The sequence below is a fragment of the Ptychodera flava genome, chromosome 2, assembly GCF_041260155.1.
Source record: "Ptychodera flava strain L36383 chromosome 2, AS_Pfla_20210202, whole genome shotgun sequence".
Classification (NCBI taxonomy): domain Eukaryota; kingdom Metazoa; phylum Hemichordata; class Enteropneusta; family Ptychoderidae; genus Ptychodera; species Ptychodera flava.
The window spans coordinates 36,775,383-36,796,564 of NC_091929.1; the positions used below are offsets into that span (position 1 = coordinate 36,775,383).

At 37.4% G+C, this 21,182-nt stretch overlaps 2 protein-coding genes across 3 annotated transcripts; both read right to left on the bottom strand.

The window, feature by feature from the left end:
- Positions 1–3,772: 3,772 nt before the first annotated feature.
- On the bottom strand, positions 3,773–10,858 carry LOC139120062 (uncharacterized). Its single transcript, XM_070684117.1, has 7 exons — positions 10,750–10,858; positions 8,641–8,905; positions 8,176–8,232; positions 7,280–7,456; positions 6,797–6,922; positions 5,124–5,244; positions 3,773–4,844 (listed from the first exon to the last, which is right to left on the bottom strand). The coding sequence occupies exons 2-7, from the start codon at positions 8,902–8,904 to the stop codon at positions 4,441–4,443; spliced, it is 1,149 nt and encodes a 382-aa protein (XP_070540218.1). The 5' UTR covers position 8,905; positions 10,750–10,858; the 3' UTR covers positions 3,773–4,440.
- Positions 10,859–13,357: 2,499 nt separating this feature from the next.
- LOC139120059 (uncharacterized) lies at positions 13,358–18,695 on the bottom strand. Of its 2 annotated transcripts, none has more exons than XM_070684104.1 (7): positions 18,427–18,695; positions 17,999–18,107; positions 17,027–17,083; positions 16,183–16,329; positions 15,674–15,799; positions 15,075–15,195; positions 13,358–14,845 (listed from the first exon to the last, which is right to left on the bottom strand). In XM_070684104.1, exons 2-7 carry the CDS (start codon positions 18,104–18,106, stop codon positions 14,325–14,327), a joined length of 1,080 nt encoding a protein of 359 aa, XP_070540205.1. In that variant the 5' UTR covers position 18,107; positions 18,427–18,695; the 3' UTR covers positions 13,358–14,324. The 2 variants fall into 2 exon arrangements, with proteins under 2 accessions (XP_070540205.1, XP_070540194.1); XM_070684093.1 differs by having other exon boundaries at positions 17,846–18,107.
- Positions 18,696–21,182: the final 2,487 nt, after the last annotated feature.

A 21,182-nucleotide genomic window follows, 5' to 3' on the forward strand; every position in this document is an offset into this window, starting at 1 on the left:
TCCTGCCGTACGATGCTCACTGACTTTAAACTCAGTTTAAATTTCCATTTTTATAAGTTTTCTACATCCACAAATTCACTGGCATTGCTAAAACTATACAATAATAGCAATATTGTACGCCTCCCGGCCCGTGATGGACTCAAGCAAACTTTGCAGTCCATAATGTACTTGGCTTCGCCTCGTGCATTATGTCGTGCAACGTTTGGTTTCGTCCATTATGAGCCGGTAGGGTGTACATTAGTGCTTAAATAAATATTGAAAACGTTATAACATGGTAGGCCAAACACAATGTCTGTCACTACATAAAGAAGCTAGTCATCTTGCAGTGAAACTAGTGGATCAAAAGCGTGTTGTAGACACGTAGAAAGCTATTATGTACATATTGACATTGTAATTGAAATGGAAAGCAAGAGCATTTCTCTCCCTAAATTCATAATATACATATCATATCGCTTTTGTTTACCTAGCATTTACTGCTGTATAAGAACGTTTTGTAAAATCCGTCGAAAAGTTTTGAAATCCGTGTCGACAACTATTAGCAAAACTTCGATCTAAATTTGCTCCTGGCTTTTTGTGAGCAGGTCATATGGCAAAGTCTTTGGATTTAAACAACGTATTTCTTACAATTCTATGGCTCGAAGAAATACCTCATTTTCTCATCATTTTTCTGTCTAATGCCTCATAATAACGTACTCTATTTTAAAGAAAATGCCAATAATTTTGAATTCTCAACTTATAGTGTGTGAGAAAAGCTAGCTGAAGAGTCTAGGTAGGTGTTAACATTGTCCTCTTCCTCGAATTCAAGCAAACAATATGACGAAATCAAAACAAACAAGTTGGAATTAAGTAGGTGTGGAGAGATAGTTGTTTGCCAAGAGTAACTTGTCTTATAAGTCACAGGAGACACTAGAACATAACCTCACGTTCAGCAACTTGGCAGAAATCACGTTATATCAACAGAGTAAACGGACTACCTTCATCCTCTCAGAGCTGCTGTGAAGTGCTGTTCTCACATCTAGGAAAACAACGAAATAGTTGTCTTGAAAATGACGCAAATGATGTCACGGTAAGCAATGTTCCCGCGCGGGAGATTTTCTGTGCTAATGATAACTGTCGCTTTACTTGTTAGTTTCTCATGCTAGATATGGCGCTCACAAAAAATTCTATCTTCCAAATCAACAATGAGCCATATTTTATCACATTTCATGAATCTTGATGAATGTTTCATGAATGATATTTAAACTATGTAACGGTCTAAACGGCCACCACCAAATATTTTACAATGTAAAGGATTTATACTTTTTTTCAAAAGATAATTGTATACCACGATTTTGTATTTTGACGTAATTTGGTAAGATCAAAATAATATTTTCAGCATAGTTTTGAAGGAGCAAAAGCAACAGGTGACAAGGAATTGGTCACCTTTCTTTGCTAATTAAACAGCCTATAGAGGTGTTTTCAGATTTCTATATCATTGTATTAGGTTATAAACCACTTCATGAATCCTTGTTGATTAGATTTGTCATTTTGAACATGAATTTTAGAAATGACAGAGAATGCCTCAAATCGGTGCTATCGTACGATGTATTGCAAAACTGCCTTCGTTTTATTTATCTAAAAAAACTGTTGTAAAATTGATTTTAGAGAAGCATAAATACTACAATACAAATGACTGTAAATATCTGACATTCTTTTTCCCCCTAAACAACAATATATGTCAATGGACGATGGACAATCTATGATGGAAGCATAGACCCTCGAGAAAAACAGGACAGGCAACTGCGGTAAAGATCAAAGGGATTTTGGATTAGCAGAGTACGATCCTATTTGGAATAACTAAGATGTGTTAATGGGTTGGGGACGGAATGGTGCTTGACGCGATCGACTGCACGACGTCCGGTTCATAGACACTGCATGCGGGTATACGGTAATAATCTTCATGGATTACTAGTTATTTCGGATTACCCGCAAGTCCATTTTAGAAAGAAAAGTATTACAAATATTTTGAGAAGAATTCGTTTGTTACATATTAGCAGCGAGATTCGATGCAAATAGAAGTCTACAGGGAATCAGTCTGTTGCTGTAAAGTGACTAAGTTTCGAATACAAATCCGAAACACATATCACTGCAGTTCCAGATTTAACAGCAGTTAACTTCACAGAGTTGTTTTCATTCCGCAATCGTCCGTGCACCTCCAAATTTTCCCTTGTTTTTGCAGTTTTTTTCAACCGCCGGAATATTTTCTGCGCGAGGAGTGCTCAATGATTCGGTAAAGTATGTATGTTAAACTACTGAAATGTTGTTGTTTGAAAACTGTGAACGGCCAAATTTGCGAGGACAGCGTTTAGCTTTTTGTAAATGCTTGTCTATCTTACAAAGAGTAATATAATAAGTCTTTCTTGTGCCTTTGGACGACGTTTGATGAACACATCTTCATAATAATCGCACGCAGCCCTGACACCGCTATTTTATATTTCATTCAAGAAAACTGCTTACCAAAATGCGTGAACTACCGCTTTTGATTGTCTTTTCTCTTTTCATGTGGCAACCCTACACTTTGAGTTTCTTTATACCCACCGTCTCCATGCTTAAATCGATGAATCCAATTAAGTTACACTTTTACAGGCCTTCAAGATAGGTGTGTATTATGCTTCACGAGCCGAACACCAATCAAACTAAAAATTTTTACTGCTCTGCAGATTAGAGACCGAATAAAAATGAATGTAAAGGTTTGCTTCTAATTTTAAAATGTCGAAAACGTCTTGTTGAAGTCTGACGACTTTTGCAAACAGTTTGCAAGTGTATTCACAATTGCAAACGAAAAGAGCACTGATATGTTCCTTGCATATGAACACTGATTTCACTACAGCACGGTGGTGTGGAGCTAAACTGTCGTATACTTCGTCTTCAAAGATGGTTTGTATACGACATTCTATCATAATAACGTCATTAAGAGTTTCCTGCATTGCAATAACATTTGTTGCCATTGTTACATCTCCAAGTAACTAAATGTAAGGTATTACTGTAGGATAAGGAAACTATTCGTACTGATAGTGATGAAAACAATTTAAAACCGATTTAATTGAAGATTATGAATAGTAAACGTTTCGTTTAGAGAAGATTTGCCAATTTGATATATTTCTGATTATTACGTGTGAAACTGTCGTTTTCAGCTAAGCTAATGAAACCTCATTTTCGACCAGTCCCGCTGACATGTCTTCTCGGATTGAGAAACTTGTTGTTGACGACTGAATCTGATCTTGGTTACATTAACATCCGGGCCAATGACTTTTCCTACAGGCTGCTCGGGAGGACCAGTTCCTTGCTTTTTTTTTGGCTGTGCTTCACGCCAGCCCTGCATTTGTTGATCCACTGTTCCAGGTTGCACGGATGCGGTTGATGACGTTTTATAAACCACATATTTCTTATAACTCAAAACATCTTACCAACAACTCTTTCTTATTATTTCATTGTCACTTTCTTAGATTTTGTGGAAATAACTTTGCAATAATTCAGGTTCCAGTTTACCAAAGATAGTACAATATAAATGACTGTACAAATTTCACGCCTCATCGCCTAATCATACTTTACAGATTGATCACAGAGAAATGTCAGTAAAGTGAAAAAGTAACAGTTAACCAAAATCAAAAGCAAAATCTTGAGCAAATCACGGCCGGGTGATATGGTACGGTTCGTTAACGTTTTATCATTATATGTAGACTTACGGAGCATATCATTTCTGGCTAAAATGAAGATAAAATTGAAAGACTGGTTGCCGCGATACGAAATCACTACTGATTTATTTTTTCTAATAATAACTATTACTTACATGTAGCTGGTTTCCTTTTGCTGCAAAATTTAATAGTTGTACTGTCACTCTTGATACTTAAAGGAATTACTAAGAAACTGAATAAAATGATAATGAACGCCACGTAAACGACGCTTCTCATACGAAACTTTTTTTTTCACCAAGAAACGAATTCTAGCTTTTTGAGTTGCTTTCTTTTCATAACCTTAGATATATATATAGACGATCGGTACTAGCGCTTAATGTTTAAGTCTGATGATAATAAGAGATAAATTTCTTCAGTTGGAATAAACAGAGCTAAATGCACGATTATTTCAATTTTGTGAAGATTGTGAACTACAACGATATCACGTTGAACCTGTCTGATGGAAAGTTATACCCTTTCGGAAAATCAGAGGCTATTTCATTGTATCTCGATGGTGTGGTTCAGGTTTGGTCTACTTCAACTATAAAAACGGTTTGTATATCAGATTCTACCAAACATAATGTCATTCACAATATTCTGCATCAAAACAAATTTGGTTTCTAAGATTACCTACATGTAAGAATAGTAAAACTATCGTTTAGAGACAATATGTCAATTTTTTTCATATATATCTTAAATGACAAGTTGAACTCTCGTTTTCAGCAAGCTAAGCTAATGGAACCTCGTTTTCGACCAGTATAGCTGACATGTCTTCTCGGACTGAGGAACTTGTCGGTGGCGACTGAACCTGATGCTGGTTCACATTCACATCCGGGCCAGTGACTTTTCCTTCAGGCTGCTGCGGGTCTTCCATTTCTCTATTTGATTGTGGCTGTGGTTTACGCCAGCCCTGCAGTTGTTGATCCACTGTTCCAGCTTGCACTGACTGCTGAGGTTGATACTGCAGCTGCTGAGGCTGTAACTGCAACATTTGCTGGCGTTGCTGTAGTTGAGGTTGTTGTTGTGGTAACTGATGCCCTTGACCTTGTTGACATACAACACCCGGTTGTGGCTCCAGTTGTGGGATTATTGGCTTCTGACTGCTGTTAACAATGTTACCCTGCTGCTGATCTATTGTGTAAGATTGTTGAAAGGTTTATGAAAAGATAGTTAAAGTGACAAAGTCGGCCATTTTTCATGATTTTTTTTATACGAGATGATATTGACGTGTCGAAAGATACTGAATAAATGGGTGACCATGCATAAATTCGACCCCGGTTTAGATACGATACATGGAACCTTCACGGAAATGAATTAATGGTCATGACAATTAATTCATTTTTGCGATGGTTTCAGCCTCAATAAAATGGTCCATATTGGCCGATTAACGTCAACCAAACAGGAACTTACTTGGATAATGTGGCACAAACTCAAGTCCAGAGGGCGTCATTTGCTGTGCGGGTTCACTTTGGTTTACGCCCATCGGCAAGCCTTGGCCGCCCCCTTCGGATGTCCTCACGGCAACGTACATCTATATTTAGAAACAAAAGATTCGGTTGTAAAGTGTTATAATAATTTATCTATGAACTTAAATATAGCTGTATAAAGTTTTACCATCAAAGTCTCCTCACATGCTATTTATCATATCCCTTTTCTCTCTGATTCACTGGTTTAATTGATATAGGCTACCTCCGAACAAAGGATGAAACATAACTTAATTTACATATATACATATTCATATTTAACAACAAACCTACTGATAGGTCGGATGAAAACGGTTAGCTTAAACACGCACTGAGAAATTTACACGAGTCCCTACTGAACAACACTGCTAGACACAGAATAATATGCAGAGTGCGATATAAAACAGACACAATCAGCCTATCAAATGATGTATGCTTGGTATTCAAAAAGTCAAATTAAAAATTATTTCTACAGGTAGTGTAATAATAATAGTATTTATTTCTTTAAAGCGCACTACACATACGTCTCAGTGCGCTTTACACATTTAAAATTGATAAAAATACCAGCAAACCATGACAAACTTAAAATGTAAAAATAATCAAATTATGCTAAAAAATTATGCTAATAGATCAGCAGCAAGGTAACATTGTTAACAGCAGCCAGAAGCCAATAATCCCACAACTGGAGCCACAACCGGGTGTTGTATGTCAACAAGGTCAAGGCATCAGTTACCACAACAACAACCTCAACTACAGCAACGCCAGCAAATACTGCAGTATCAACCTCATTGTTCATCGATCTACACTGGCTGCCGGTTGAAGCTAGAATTAAATTCAAAATCTTGTTGACAACCTTTAAAATAGTTCATCGTGTTGCTCCACTTTATCTCATGGATCTGATCGAGATATACACTCCTGCCAGAGATCTCAGATCGAGTGATTCGTTACGCTTAGTGCCACCGCGGGGAATGTTCAACAAGGCATATGGGCAGAGAGCTTTCTCTGTCTGCGCACCGTCTCTGTGGAACTCATTGCCTCCAGAAATCCGTAATGCTAGCTCCGTTGACTGTTTTAAGCGCATTTTAAAGACCCATCTTTTTGTAAAGCACTATTACTAATGTTTCGGAAGGGTCACCATTTTTACCGTAACCGCTGATGCTTGTTTTATTTTATTTATTTTATTTTAACGTTTTCTGCTACTTACTCTGTAGAATTTTAATAATTTTCTTTTTTTTGTATTTTGACTGTTTTTTTACTCTGCAGAAATTTTCATTATTTTTAACCATGTACGCTTTTAGCATAATTTTTTAGCATAATTTGATTGTTTTTACATTTTAAGTTTGTCATGTTTTGCTGGTATTTTTATCAATTTTAAATGTGTAAAGCGCACTGAGACGTATGTGTAGTGCGCTTTAAAGAAATAAATATTATTATTATTACACTACCTGTAGAAATAATTTTTAATTTGACTTTTTGAATACCAAGCATACATCATTTGATAGGCTGATTGTTATAATGCCCGACACATGGAAACACAAATAGATTTTCTTCCACCCAAAGTTATATTTTACTGTTTTGGTAGAATTTATTGAGTGCTATGTCAGACACCAATGGACGTACCGTTGACGCTGAGGACTTTTGATTACAGCAGTACGCTCCACAGCAGAAAGCAGACTGAAGGATTGCGGACACTAATTCAGCGAATGCTACAACGGCCAGGATACTGTCGACGGCAACTCTACCACCCTGAAAAATGAAGAAATCAAATCAAGGTCAAAAACCAAATTACAGAACAGGTATAAAAAACTTCAATAAAGGTTACAGCACTTCTATATGATTTTAAAGGCGCAACAATATACATTTATTCATTCGTTCACTCATTCTTCTTCCTTTTTTCTTTCATTTATCTTTACATTCATTTACAGGAAACAGGCAGAGAGGTAATAGTTCCAACATGCATAGTCTGCATTATTGTGATACAGTCATTCGCCATTGCAATTGTAGGCCATTCTCCATGTCAATAGTTTCTTTCTTCGTTATTCATTTATTTATTTATTCATTCATTCACATAAAATATGATAAAACGCACTGGTTTCAACTTACATAGTTTTTGTCACAATCGTAATAGTCCTCGTCTCTCACTCGGGTTCCGTTCAAGTCATACTCAGGAAAGTAGTTACTGTAACACAATTGTTCACTAACTGCAATACCACTACTTAAGTAACAAGCAATACCTGCCACAATTGCCGAGATGATAGACAAAACCATGGTGGTAATTATCTGTTGAGACACAGGCAGATTGATACCATCAATATCTTTCAGCAGACAATATACGTCTACCTAAAGTATAATACGATGGACAGGATTACGTTCAGGCATGGACTGAGAAATGTGATGTGAAAGAATTACGTTTTCCTTCTTTAAGAAAATGTCATGCCAGGGTCTGTGCTTTAACTCAGCCTGACATTAAGTGATTTGTATAGTTTAGCTCAGTATAGTACACACCCTTTACTTTTTGTGACACATGATCACAAGTGATATTGTATGTATGTTTGCGTATGGCACAGCACAAATTTGAACTATATGACCTCTCTTTTTGTTGCTCGTGTGTAACCAAAGAACTCGTTGGTCAGACGGGATTATTTCCTCGCACATAGCACACTCAGTTACTCCTCATGGTATTAATGTGATACTTCAATCCTATCTTATACAACAAAATGCTATCACTACCGATGGATGGATAAACACGTTGTACATTACTTATAAGATGGTACACAAAGTTAATGATTGTTGTTGCTAAGATTATACACTCAGTGGATGCGTTAATTTTCCAAACTAATTCTTTGTACGTTTGCTTCTTGTTGTTTTACATATTAACAGTTGTGTAAAACTGACAATCCATGTTCATGGTTAATTTGTTTCACATAAAACACGACAACACATTAGATTACAAGGCTATAATATACCAAGTGTGCCGACAGCAAGATTAGAACTCTTACCATTGCGTTAGTCTTCTTCAGCGATGCCGCCATTCCAAACGATCCTGCAACTGCGAACTGTAAAAAACATACGCAGAGATCACGCGCCTGCTCTAAATGATTTCATTTAATGTGAAAATGTCACTAATTTGGAGTCTATCATGATTTATGTTAGCGCAAAGTCATTTCAGACGCTTACATTGTCTTTGTCTGCATCCATAACATGAAAACTGAAAGACATCACCATTACTGAATAGCTCATCGTGGTAGACTCTTCGGACATTAACTTTCAGAAACAACTTCTTGAATGTACAAAAAAATGCATATAATTCTTACCAAGCATTGTTTACCTTGCATATTTAATGACTTTTAAAACAATGGCGTGGGAGTCATCAAAGATTCATCCTCTTCTATTTCTCCTCTGTCTGTTGTTATTTGATTGTTTGTGTGTTTGTTTGTTTGTGGGAAAAAACGGTTCATACCTACCATGACACCACACCATATACCAGTACCCAATTCACTAAGACTGCATTCGATGAAGATAGCAGTAATACCCAGTATTACACAAATGCCACCAAATATAAACTGCAAGATTGCAAAGGCCATGGTTGCCCTTGAAGCAAAGCCTGGTCTTTTGATCTTTCCACGGGTATTTCCTCGTGGTCGTCCCTGTACAGCCTGGGTTGGCTGGCTGGCATAGTATTGCTGCTGCTGTTGCAGCTGTCGCTGTTGTTGTTGCTGATGTTGCATACTGAAGAGAGACATTAGGTTACAAAGATACAAACACGTCTGATCTGTTCGAAAAGTGGACCACCTGTCATTTTAGTAAAGTCATTGAATTTATGATTACACGGAAATACGCAATGACAAACTTTTGCATTTGTTTTGATTATCCCTCTGTAAGAATGTTTCAACAAAAGCCAACAATAATTCGTTTGGATGAAATAAAGAGGTCAAAACCGTTCAGTTCCTGAAAATGTCCACTCCTTAGAATTGCTATTTAATTGTTGTCACTAAAAAACGGACAGCTACAAAGAATGTCAATATTGACAAGCGGTTGCCCGCAAAATAGACTATTGACCAGTGGAGGATATTTTGGTAAAATTGCAAAGATTTTGTTGGATTAAAGGGGAAATTTACCCAGACTTTCTTACGTAATCAGGTCGTTATTTAGTGAAAAATAAACAAAATAGCGTTGGTTTCATTCACTTTCACTTGAGCGTATTAGCGCAGTGGCCACAAGCTGAACGCACGGAAACCGGAAGTGACGTATCAAACTTGCTAGTCACAACGGGTTCAAAGCGAGGTCACTTATAACCAAGCTCTTCTACGCCAAGTGGAGTACGCGTACGCGGTATGGAAACCTCAGCGCTCGACTGAAAATCATAATGGCGAAGATAATCGGTAATAACTTCAAACCTTAACGAGCAATCGATGATTCAAGACTGACATTGTCAGAAAGTTACAGCGACTCGAGTTCGGAAAGTGACTATTCTAGCTCCGATGACGAAGTTCAAATTACTCTCGGCGATCAATCATGCCTGTCATTGTCAACCCATGGAGGCATGTTTGCGTTTGCAATCGCTGTGAAATCATGCCAACACCGAAGTAATGCCAATGCTCTAAAGAGATCGACATTAATTCTAAAAGTGCAAGCATTTTTAATGTGTTACAGAAACACCTGATATAGCCATGATTAGTCTAGAACCATCGGTCCTGTCTACAGCGTTCCGTTTCTAGTGCCTGAGTGTACGCACAGTCCCATATGTACAAGCAAAGCACTTGGAGCTGGATATGCCCCGGGCAGTTTGCTTTAATGTTGGACTTGCAACTTTCGCTAAAAGCAGCCCTTCTCAAAGTGGTATTCGCAGAAAACTTTATTTCTGCTCGACTTAAACATCGACACCGAGTGCTTGGCCCCTATATTCTGTTGCCATTCTATACACTGTAAGCTTAATTGGAAAAGCTTATAGTTGCACACGTCTACTGCTTCAATGACCAAGTTTACGACGTCACTTCCGGTATTTTAGTACACGGCTGTTTGTTAGCCAGTGAGTGAAAGTGAATAAAATCGACTCGAAACCCTTTCAATGACCATATCAGTTTAATATTCCAAAATTAATTTTCAGGGTGAATTTCCCTTTAAATAAACTGCTTTTAATTCCTTTGTATGACAAACACATTTTCCTTACTCGAAGCATGAATTCAGAGACATATCGGCTATTGTGAATTTTCAATAACGGATTTTGAGTTTGGTTAATGCGCTGTAGCAGTCAACACATCGAATGCAGCATAAAATGTAGAGAAAACATGTTGAACCAAGAATGTGAAAACGCGTCATAAAAGCACTATGTTTGGATGTATGTTGTTTTTTCTCCTCTCCAGAACAATTGACGCAGAGTCTATGTGTATCTGTCGAGATCGCTGCGATTACGCCCATTGAAGTTGGTGTAACTAAATATTAACCACGAAATAACACACATTTAAATTTATAAATAGAAGGACAATTCCTCGGCGATATCCGATCAGTCACTCGTCAGAATTTCTAGAGAAACAAGTAAACTACACTACAAAAGTAACTATCGTTGTAAATACCTGGTTGCTAGCTGCTGAGTCCTTGTCTGAGAGCAAACTGTTCGCCTCTCACTTATGTAGTCGCAACCAATATGGCCGTCAATGATGTGGCCCTTCCCTTTTGCGTGACGTCATCGATGCCCTATTTAGGTTCTCAGCAGTGTTGTACAAGTAATATGTGCGCTGTACGTCGAAACAAAATTAATGCGCTGCTTTCACAAGGCTTACTAAGGTGACTGAGTGTAAACACTCCAATCAGTATTTCGGCAATCAGGAAGAAAGATGGGGCCGTTTTGAATTTCAACGTTTTGAAATATCCGTCGAAAAGTTTTGAATTCTGTGTCGAAAAAAATTAGCAAAACGCGATCTTAATTTGCTACTGGCTTCTTTGTTAGCGGATCATATGGCAAAGTCTTCTGATTTGTATAAATTTAAACAATGTATTTCTTAAAATTCTACGGCTCGAAAACATAACTCATTTTTCTCTTCAGTTTCTAGTCTACTTCCTTATAATTGTACCATACCCTATCTTAGATAAAATGCCAATAATTTTTAATTCTAAACATAAGAGTGTGTGAGAAAAAAAGACTCTTGGTGTTAACATTGTCTCCATCGAATTCAAGTAATGTGACGAAATCAAAAAGAAACCATTTGAATGCAGTAGGTAGGTACGACGAGATTGTTGGTTATGCAGAGAATAACTTTTCTTATAGGTAAGATACTATACTAGAATATGAACACATCATCAACGGTCAAAGTTCATCAGCTTGGCATGAATCACATGACATCAACACAGTAAATAGACCATCATCATCAGCCGCCTGAGCTGCTATGAAGCACAGTCTCTTGTGAACTGATACACGACTGCCGCTGTGTTGTGTGCCTTAGATACAACACAGCGGCCGTCGTGTATTGGTTCGCAAGCGACTGTGCTGTGAAGTTATGTTTTATCATCTCTGAAATCAATGAAACTGCTGCCTTAGAAACGACGCCAATGATGTTACGATGAGCAATGTTCTTCAAACGGGATTCTCTGCACTAAGGATTCTCGTTTGCTTCTGGTCCTGGATTTCTCATTCACAACATTTTGTCCCAATCAACGATGAGCCATTTTATCATGTTTCATAGATCTCGACTTGTCTATGTTCTAACTATTCAAAAGTCTAAACGGCCATCGTCAAATATTTTTGCGATTCTATACGCAAAGGATTTTATACTTTTCTTTCGAAAATGTAATTGTTAACCTAAATTTTAGTTTTGAGGTAATTTGGTACGTGATCAAAATAATGGTTTCATAATTTTCAGAGCAATAGCAACAGGTGACAAAGAATTGATCTGTTTTCTGCTAACTAAACTGCTTATAGATAAACAGATATCCTTAGATTCCAGTATTATTGCATTAGGTCATAATCCACTTCACAAAACTTTGTTTATTACCTTTGTCAATACGATCAACACGCTTGCAACGTATATGTACTGTGTATTTTCTCCAGGGCTCATTTTGGATATGACAGAGAACGCCTCAAATTCGCTAGTATCGTACGATGTATCACATAATTACCTTCGTTTTATTTGAATAACATATGGATTTTTAGCCTTTTGAGAATAAAAACATGTGAAATTTATTGTAGAGAAATCCAGATACTACAATATAAATGATTGTAAATATCGGACATTCTTTTTTCCACAAGAACAATGATACACGTAAACAAATGATGGAGAGTCTTTATGATAGACACACGCACAAGGTCTGCGATCGAAGTAAAAGCTTTTAAAAAGTCATGAATGACTTTCGGCCCATAATAATTTACAATTTGACATCTGAGAAAGTAAGATGCAAAAAGAGTAAAAAAAGGAATAGGTGACAAAAATGATATCAAACGTTGGGTTATCTTGCACAGTTCGTTTACGTTTTACTATTATATGTAGACCGAGGCATCATATCATTACTTATTAAGATATTATAAAACACGAAAAGGAACTTGACAAATTTACCAGGACTTCAGTCAGCTCCGAGACTAGTAGAAGCAATATCTAATCGCTACACAGTTTTCCTATACAGACTGTAGTATTGTTTACATTTAGCTGTTTTCAATTTGCTGTCTTTCGAACCAGTTGTGTTACCGTTCTTGATAATTAAAAGGCCTACTAAGAAAATTAAAAATAATTAATGATGAGTTCTTGTCATAGCTATGGAAATCATAGCTTCTTGAGTTGTCATGTCCTTACCGTAGACATACGACGACAGGTACTTATAAGGTACTAGCGCTTAATTTTTCAATCTAACATTCTTGAGAGTCCTTGAGAATTGTTGGGCCTTTTTGGGTGATCTTAAGATAAATGTATATACATATATATATTGTTAAGGGTATTGCATTCTGAAGTAGAGTGAATACGATGATATAACTTAGAGATATCGTGGAATGTAAATTGAACTGTACTTTTCCATTGAACATCAATATGAAATGGTAAATGAGAGTTGATGAACAAACGTTTGGCTTGTACGAGTAACCATGCAGCTTGTTCCCAGTATACGCTACATATTAAAAGGGTATTTGGTCCATGTCTAACCAACTATACAACTTCTGTTCGTTTGTTGGATTCTTAAAATAGCATATACTGATACCGGTGATATTTTATGGCATTTTTAATTGAACGTCAACGTAAAAAAGATGAAGAGCTGCAAGAAATCTTTCTCGTGCCTTTGAAGGAAGTATACACATATTTTCAAAATAATCGCCCGCAGCCTGACACAGCTATTTTGTTTTCATTCAAGAAAGCTGTTCACCAGAATGCGTGAACTGCGACTTTTGATTTCATTAATACGTTGAAACATTTGACAGCCCTATATACTTTGAATTCTATACCCATTGTCGATGAATCCACATTCTCAAACAAGTTTACGCATTCACAGACCTGTACTAAGATAAGTGTGTTTTATGCTTCACGAGCCCGATACCAATCAAACTGAAATATTTTACCGCTCTGGAGATAGAAGTCCGAATAAAAATGAATGTAAAGGTTTACTCTTAATTTTAAAATATCGAAAACGTCTTGTTGAAGTCTGACTTTTGCAAACAGTTGGCAAGTGTATTCACGACTGCAAACAAGAGCACTGATACTGTTCCTTGCATATGAATACTGATTTCACCACTGCACGGTGGTTTCGAGTTAAAATGTGGACATTCGTCTTCAAAAAAGGTTTGTATACGAGATTCCATCAAATATAACGTCACTAAGAGTTTCTTGCACTACGTAACTACATGTAAGGTATTGCTGTGGGATAAGGAAACTATTCGTACTGATAGTGATGAGAACAATTTAAAACCGATTATGACATTGTGAATAGTAAAAGTCTATTTTATAGAGACGATCTGTCAATTTGTTTGTATGTCTGATATATGTCTGTTGCCATTGTTACATCTCCAAGTAACTAAATGTAAGGCAATACTGTAAGATAAGGAAACTATTCGTACTGATAGAGATGAGAACAGTTTAAAACCGATTTAATTGAACATTATGAACTGTAAAAGTCTCGTTTAGAGACGATCTGTCTGTTTTCATATATTTCTGACCGTGAAGGGTGAAACTCTGAGCTAAGCTAATGGGACCTCGTTTACGACAAGTCCAGCTGACATGTCTTCTCGGACTGAAAAACTTGTTGTTGGCGACTGAACTTGATAATGATTTACATTCACATCCGGGCCAGTCACTTTTCCCTCATGCTGTTTGGGAGGTCCAGTTCCTTGCTTTGGTTTTGGTTGTGCTTCATGCCAGCCCTGAAGTAACTGTTGTTGATCTACTGTTTCAGGACGCAATATCTGCTGCGGTTGATATAGCTGCTGGGGCTGTAAATGTGGCACTTGTTGGCAATGTTGCTTTTTTAACTGCTGCCCCTGTGGCCGGTGAGGGACGACTTCAGGTTGCAACACCTGGTGCTGCAGCTGCTGAGAGTGCAACTGCAACATTTGCTGTAGTTCATGTTGTTGCTGTGGTAACTGATGCCCTTGACCTTGTTGATATTCAACACCAGGTTGTGGCCCCAGTTGGATTCTTGGCTGCTGATTGGATGTCACGTCTGGCTGCATGTTTACGACGTAACCCTCCTGCGGCCGATCTGTTGTGTAAGATTAAAAGATTTACGAAGAGACAATATCACTGTTACTGACATTTTTGGTACCCTTAACTACAGACTCGTAAAAGAAAGTTATTATTTGACTATATGTCGTATGGTTCTTGGGATATTTTCAAGAGCATTTATCGATGGCAAGAAATAAGAATAAAATATGAACCACAATAAAACAGGTCGGTATCGGCCAATTAACGTCAACCAAACAGGAACTTACTTGGATTATGTGGCACAAACTCAACTCCAGAGGGTGCCATTTGCTGTGCGGGTTCACTTTGGATTACGCCCATCGGGTAGTCTTGACCTCCCCCTTCGGATGTACTCACAGAAATGTACATCTACATTGAGAAACAAAAGAATCCATTGTAAAGTGTTATGATAATTTATATATAACCTTACATATATTGTATAAATTGTTACCACCAAGTCTCCTCCTAACATGCTATTTATCATCAAAGTATATCCCTTTCGCTCTCTTTCACTGGTTGAATTGATAACGATCATATCTGAACAAAGGTTAAATATCATAACTTAATTTACATATCTACATATTCATATTCAAAAATATTCACGTAATAATCTAGAGAGGGGTACAATGAAAACGGTCAGCTTAAACACGCATTGGGAAAGTCACAAGTGTCCCTACTGAACAAAAGTGCTTGACACAGAATAATATTCGGAGTGCGATGAAACAGACACACACACAACGTATAGAAATACATTTTAATTTGATTTTTTGATACATTATGTGATATGGTAATTGTTATAATGCCCGACACATGGAAACACGAACACATTCTCTTCCAATTGACTTACCATTGACGCTGAAGGCTTTTGATTACAGCAGTACGCTCCACAGCAGAAAGCAGACTGGAGGATTGCAGACACTAATTCAGCGAATGCTACAACGGCCAGGATACTGTCGACGGCAACTTTACGACCCTGAAAAATGAAGAAATCAAATCAAGGTCAAAAACCAAATTACAGAACAGGTATAAAACGTCAATAGTACAATAAAGGTTATAGCACTACTTTGATTTTACAGGTACAAGGATAACTTACTCATTCGTTCACTTATTCGCTTCCTTTTATCTTTCATTTCATTTTCATTCATTTAAGGAAACAGAAAGAGATGTAAAAGTTCCAACATACATACTATGTATCATAGTGATACATCCATTCACCATTCCAGTAGTTCGCCATTCTCCTTGTCAGTAGTTTCTTTATTCTCTATTCTTTTATTTATTTATTTATTTATTCATTCATTCATTCATTCATTCAATCATTTACACAAAATATCATGAAAGGTACTGGTTTCAACTCACATAGTTTTTTTTACAGGGGATCCCGTAATCGTCATAATCAGATATGTAGTAACACTGTGCTTCTAAAACTGCAGCGACACTGCCTATGATACAGGCACTGCCTGCCTTGACTGCCGAGATGATAGACAGAACCATGGTAGTCATTATCTGTTGAGACACAGACAGATTGATACCATCAATATCTTTTAGCAGAGAATATATGTATACCTAAAGTATAATACGATGGACAGGATTACTTACAGGCATGGACTGACAGATTCGAGACCAGGGCCTTGGCTTTACCGCAGCTGGACATTAAGCGATTTGTATGCGTCAGAACAGTCTAAATCAGTTTCACGGAGAATAGAGAAACATATATCACCAAAGGGATTGTAACGTCACAGCTTCTCACCTGAAGTACTAATTTAGCTCAGTGTGGTACATACACCTTATCTCTTTTGTGACACTATGAATACAAGTGATATTGTATGTCCATAAATTGCGTATAAAACGTGTGACCTGTATGACCTCTCTTATTGGTGGTTCAGGTGTAACCAAAGTACTCGTTGACCAGACGGGTGTATTTCATCACACACAGCACATTTATTACTCCTCATGGTATTAATGTCATACCTGAACAATTTAAATGCTATCGCTCCCAATACATTACTTATAAGATGATGAAAAAGTAAATGATTGTTATCGCTAAAATTTCAGACTAATTCTTTTACGTTTTGCTTGTTGTTTTACGTAACGCTGACAATCCATGTTCATGGTGAATTAATTTTACTTAAAACATGACAAGACATTAGATTACAAAGCTATGATGCATCAAGTGTGCCGACAACAAGATCAGAACTCTTACCAATGCGTTAGTCTTCTTCAGCGATGCCTCAATGCCAACCAATCCTGTAACTGCGAACTGTAAAAAACACAAATAGATCACACATGCCGGCTCTAAATGGTTTCGGTTAAAATAGAATGCGCCCTGGGGACAGTTATTCCGATTCTCAAATTTTAACCATTCTTTTTTGTTATATCACTTGTTTGGGTTCATTTTAAATTTCTATGTAAAAGAAAACTTTTAACAGGCTTAGTTTTTAAAAAATCGAAAATTTTATTTTTGCTCCATTAAGTTAACATAGGGATGGCGGCCATTTTGAGTTTCAAATATTCTTAAAGCTTGAGTAATTTGTTTGTCTAGTTCAAAATTTTCACGGTGACCCCCGATTTTTATTCTTGATTTTGAAAGAGAATGATTGAAATATTCTTTGAGCAAAGTTTGAGCAAAAGTTTACGTTAAGTCTTTTTCTTTCGAGGCGCATACTACCTTAAGTTGGATCGAGTCTATCATGATTTCTGTTTCGGCAGAGGCATTTCAGATGCTCACATTGTCTGTGTATATCAATTAGATGATAACGGAAGGCCAATACCATCAATAAATAGTTCGTCGTGCTACACTCTGCGGACATCAACTTTAAGAAACAAGTTCTGGAACGTATAAAAACTGCATATAATTCCCACCAAGAATTTTTATCTTGCATGTTTAATGATTTTGAAAACAATGATTTGAAATCCTCAAAAATTCATCCTCTTTTCTTTCTAATCTGTCTATTCTTATTTGTTTGCATTTTTTTCCTTTGTTTGTTTGTCGAAGAAAGGTAATCCAAAGTTTCATACCTACCATGACACCACACCATATACCAGTACCGGATTTACTAAGTTGGCATTTGATGACGATGGCAGTAATACCTAATATTACACAAATGCCACCGAATATAAACTGGAAGATTCCAAAGACGGCGGTCGCCCGTGAAGCAAATCCTGGTCTTTTCACCTTTCTATTGGTGTTTCCTCTGGGTCGTCCCTGCATAGCCTGGGTTGGCTGGCTGGCATAGTATTGCTGCTGTTGCAGGGATCGCTGTTGTTGTTGCAGATGTTGCATACTGAAGAGAGACATTAAGATACAAAGATACAAACATGTCCGATTTGTTCGAAAACTGCACGATCTGCCATTTGAGTAAAGTCCCTGAGTTTATGATTTCATTGAAATGAGCAGCGACAAATAAATTTATGCTATATAAAACTTTATCGGTTGTCACAAAAGCGCTATTTAGTTGTATGTTTTTTTCTCTACTACAAAGTAAGAGCCAGAGGTCATGTGTAACTGTCGAGATCGCTACTATTACGCCCATAGAAGTTGGTGTAACTAAATATCAACCAGCATATAACACATAGTTAAATATGTCGATAGAAGGACAATACCTTGATGATATCCGATCAGCAACTCATCAGAATTTCTTGAGTTACAAGTAAAGTAGACTTGAAATAACTGTCTTCTTATAGTAACCTTGTTTCTAGCTGCTGAGTCGTTGTCTGAGAGCAAACTCTTCGTCTTTCACTTATATGAAAGTCGCAACCAACATGGCCGCCAATGATGTGATCCTTCCCTTTTCCGTGACGTCATCGATGCCCCGTACGTATTCTCAGCAGTGTTGTACAATTCATGGGTGCGCTGTACGTCGTGAAACAAAAACGACTGCACTGTTGTCACAATGCTCACCTGGGTGAATGAGTGTATACACTGCACTTCAAACGTGAACAAAGGTTGGACCTTAAAAACTACTGCCGGCTGTAATTTTCGTTGACACTGGGTGCTTTGTAAACATATTATATTATAGCTTTGTCAAATATAAGTGAACAATATGACGTCATACCCCCTGAATTTTTCTGAAAATTTATGCAATTGTCGAGCATAGTGGCCACACGGCGAGCATAACAGTACAAGGGTTTTGCTTGTAAATGAATGGCCATTTAAAAGGGGGGAATTATGGGGTAAACCATGTAACACATCAAACGATAAATCTTGATAATGGTGCGCAATATCGATAATAATGTCTTACTGTACAATTTATCAAATATTTCAAGTGTTCCAACATGCTCTTGTCGTCTTCTCTGTCTGGCTCGAGCTTAGCTGGGACCCCGTCCCACACTCTACAATGTGCCGAGCTACGTTGTTTACAATATGACTCGCTTCGTTAATGTATAGGTGAAACAGAACTCAGTACACTAGCAAACTCCTAGACGATGCCGGGTTTGACCCACGGCATACTATGTATGTTAGTGGCCATGTAATCGAGGTAAGCGTGAAAAGCTACTCGAACCAGTCAACAACGGGCCAACAACGGCAGCTGTCATCAATCTTGATCGGTGGCGTAAGGAAATGACTCCGGGGTCAGCTACGACCAACAATCATGACGACCATCGTCAACTTTATCTAACATCTCGGTTACCTAGTTCTGATGCACCGGCTGAAACCTGCGATAACCTTCATTTGTCGGTTTTTTCTCCTTGCCTATGATTTCACCTTGTTCTCATGTTTGTTTCTCAGTATATTTGTCAACTGTACCTTTCGAGTCCCCGTTTACATCGAGTTTTCCCGTTCGCCAAAATACAATTGCTCTTCTCAAGAACATATCGAAAATTAAATTTATAGACACAATTATTAATGAACTTTAAACATATGAATAACATTGTTGAACTCTGTTGACATTATTTGCAATTGAATGCTGTACTGTAGCGATTTCTTACTGATGGTGTCAATCAGCTGATAGCATGCGCAGCTTGCTGTCGATGCATGAACATTTTGGTTTTCTTTACGCATGCCTGGCATTTCACCGTGTTTCAGCTTTTTGAATGGCATGATATTGAAAGGTGATGTTACAAGTTCGATGTAGACGGTAGGGATGCAATTCCTTTTGATTGCCTTCGAAGATAAATCGTTTTTTATTTCCTAATCGAAACGTAAATGTACTGGTCATTTTTTTGTTGAGTGTGCGTGTTCAGTGCAGTGCAGTATGGCGTCTTGTAAATGTTTACAGTGTACAGATTCAGGGCAGATCCTGCCGTACGATGCTCACTGGCTTTAAACTCGGTTTAAATTTCCCCTTTTATACGTTTTCTACATCCACAAATTCACTGGCATTGCCAAAACTATACAATAATAGCAATATTGTACCCCTCCCGGCCCGTGATGGACTCAAGCAAACTTTGCACTCCATAATGTACTCGACTTCGCCTCGTACATTATGTCGTGCAAAGTTTGCTTTCGTCCATTATGAGCCGGTAGGGGTACATTAGTGCTTAAATAAATATTGAAAACTTTATAACATGGTACGTCCAACACATTGTCTGTCACTACATAAAGAAGCTAGTCATCTTGCAATGAAACTAGTGGAAAAGCTGTTCTGTCCATATTGATATTGTAATTTAAACGGAAAGCAAGAGCATTTCTCTACTTCAATTCATAATAAACATATCATATCGCTTTTGTTTACCTGACATTTACTGCTGTATAACAACGTTTTGAAAAATCCGTCGAAAAGTTTTGAAATCTGTGTCGAAAAACAATAAGCGAAACTTCGATCTAAATTTGCTCCTTGTTTTTTGTTTGCATATCATATGGCAAAGTCTTTTGATTTAAACAACGTTTTTCTTACAATTCTATGGCTCGAAGAAATACCTCATTTTTCTCATCATTTTTCTGTCTAGTGCCTTATAATAACGTACTCTATTTTACAGAAGATGCCAATAATTTTGAATTCTCAACTTAACGTGTGTAAGAAAACCAAACTTAAGAGTCTAGGTAGGTGTTAACATTGTCCTCTTCCTTAAATTCGAGTAAAAAGTATGACAAAATCAAAACAAACAAGATGGAATAAAGTAGGTGTGGAGAGATAGTTGTTTGCAAAGAGTAACTTGTCTAATAGGTCATAGTAGACACTAAAACATGAACACATCATCAACGGTCACAAGTTCAGCAACTTGGCAGGAATCACGTGACATCAACAGAGTAAATGAACCACCTTCATCCTTTCTGAAGTGAAGTGCTGATCTCACATCTAAGAAAAACGAAATAGTTGCCTTGGAAATGACGCAAATGATATTACGGTAAGCGATGTTCCTGCGCGGGAGATTTTCTGCGCTAATGATAAATGTCGCTTTACCTATTTTCTCATCCT

Bases quoted from the DNA above. Each gene is read 5' to 3' on its own strand.
- LOC139120062 (XM_070684117.1), bottom strand. From the start codon at position 8,904: ATGCAACATCAGCAACAACAACAGCGACAGCTGCAACAGCAGCAGCAA. The intron at 6,923-7,279 runs GTAAGTTGAAAC...TTCATTTTTCAG, and splicing joins ACGATTGTGACAAAAACTAT to GGTGGTAGAGTTGCCGTCGA. The intron at 4,845-5,123 runs GTAAGTTCCTGT...CTTACACAATAG, and splicing joins GTTTGTGCCACATTATCCAA to ATCAGCAGCAGGGTAACATT.
- LOC139120059 (XM_070684093.1), bottom strand. From the start codon at position 18,106: ATGCAACATCTGCAACAACAACAGCGATCCCTGCAACAGCAGCAATAC. The intron at 16,330-17,026 runs GTAAGAGTTCTG...GTGTCTCAACAG, and splicing joins TGAAGAAGACTAACGCATTG to ATAATGACTACCATGGTTCT. The intron at 15,800-16,182 runs GTGAGTTGAAAC...TTCATTTTTCAG, and splicing joins TCCCCTGTAAAAAAAACTAT to GGTCGTAAAGTTGCCGTCGA.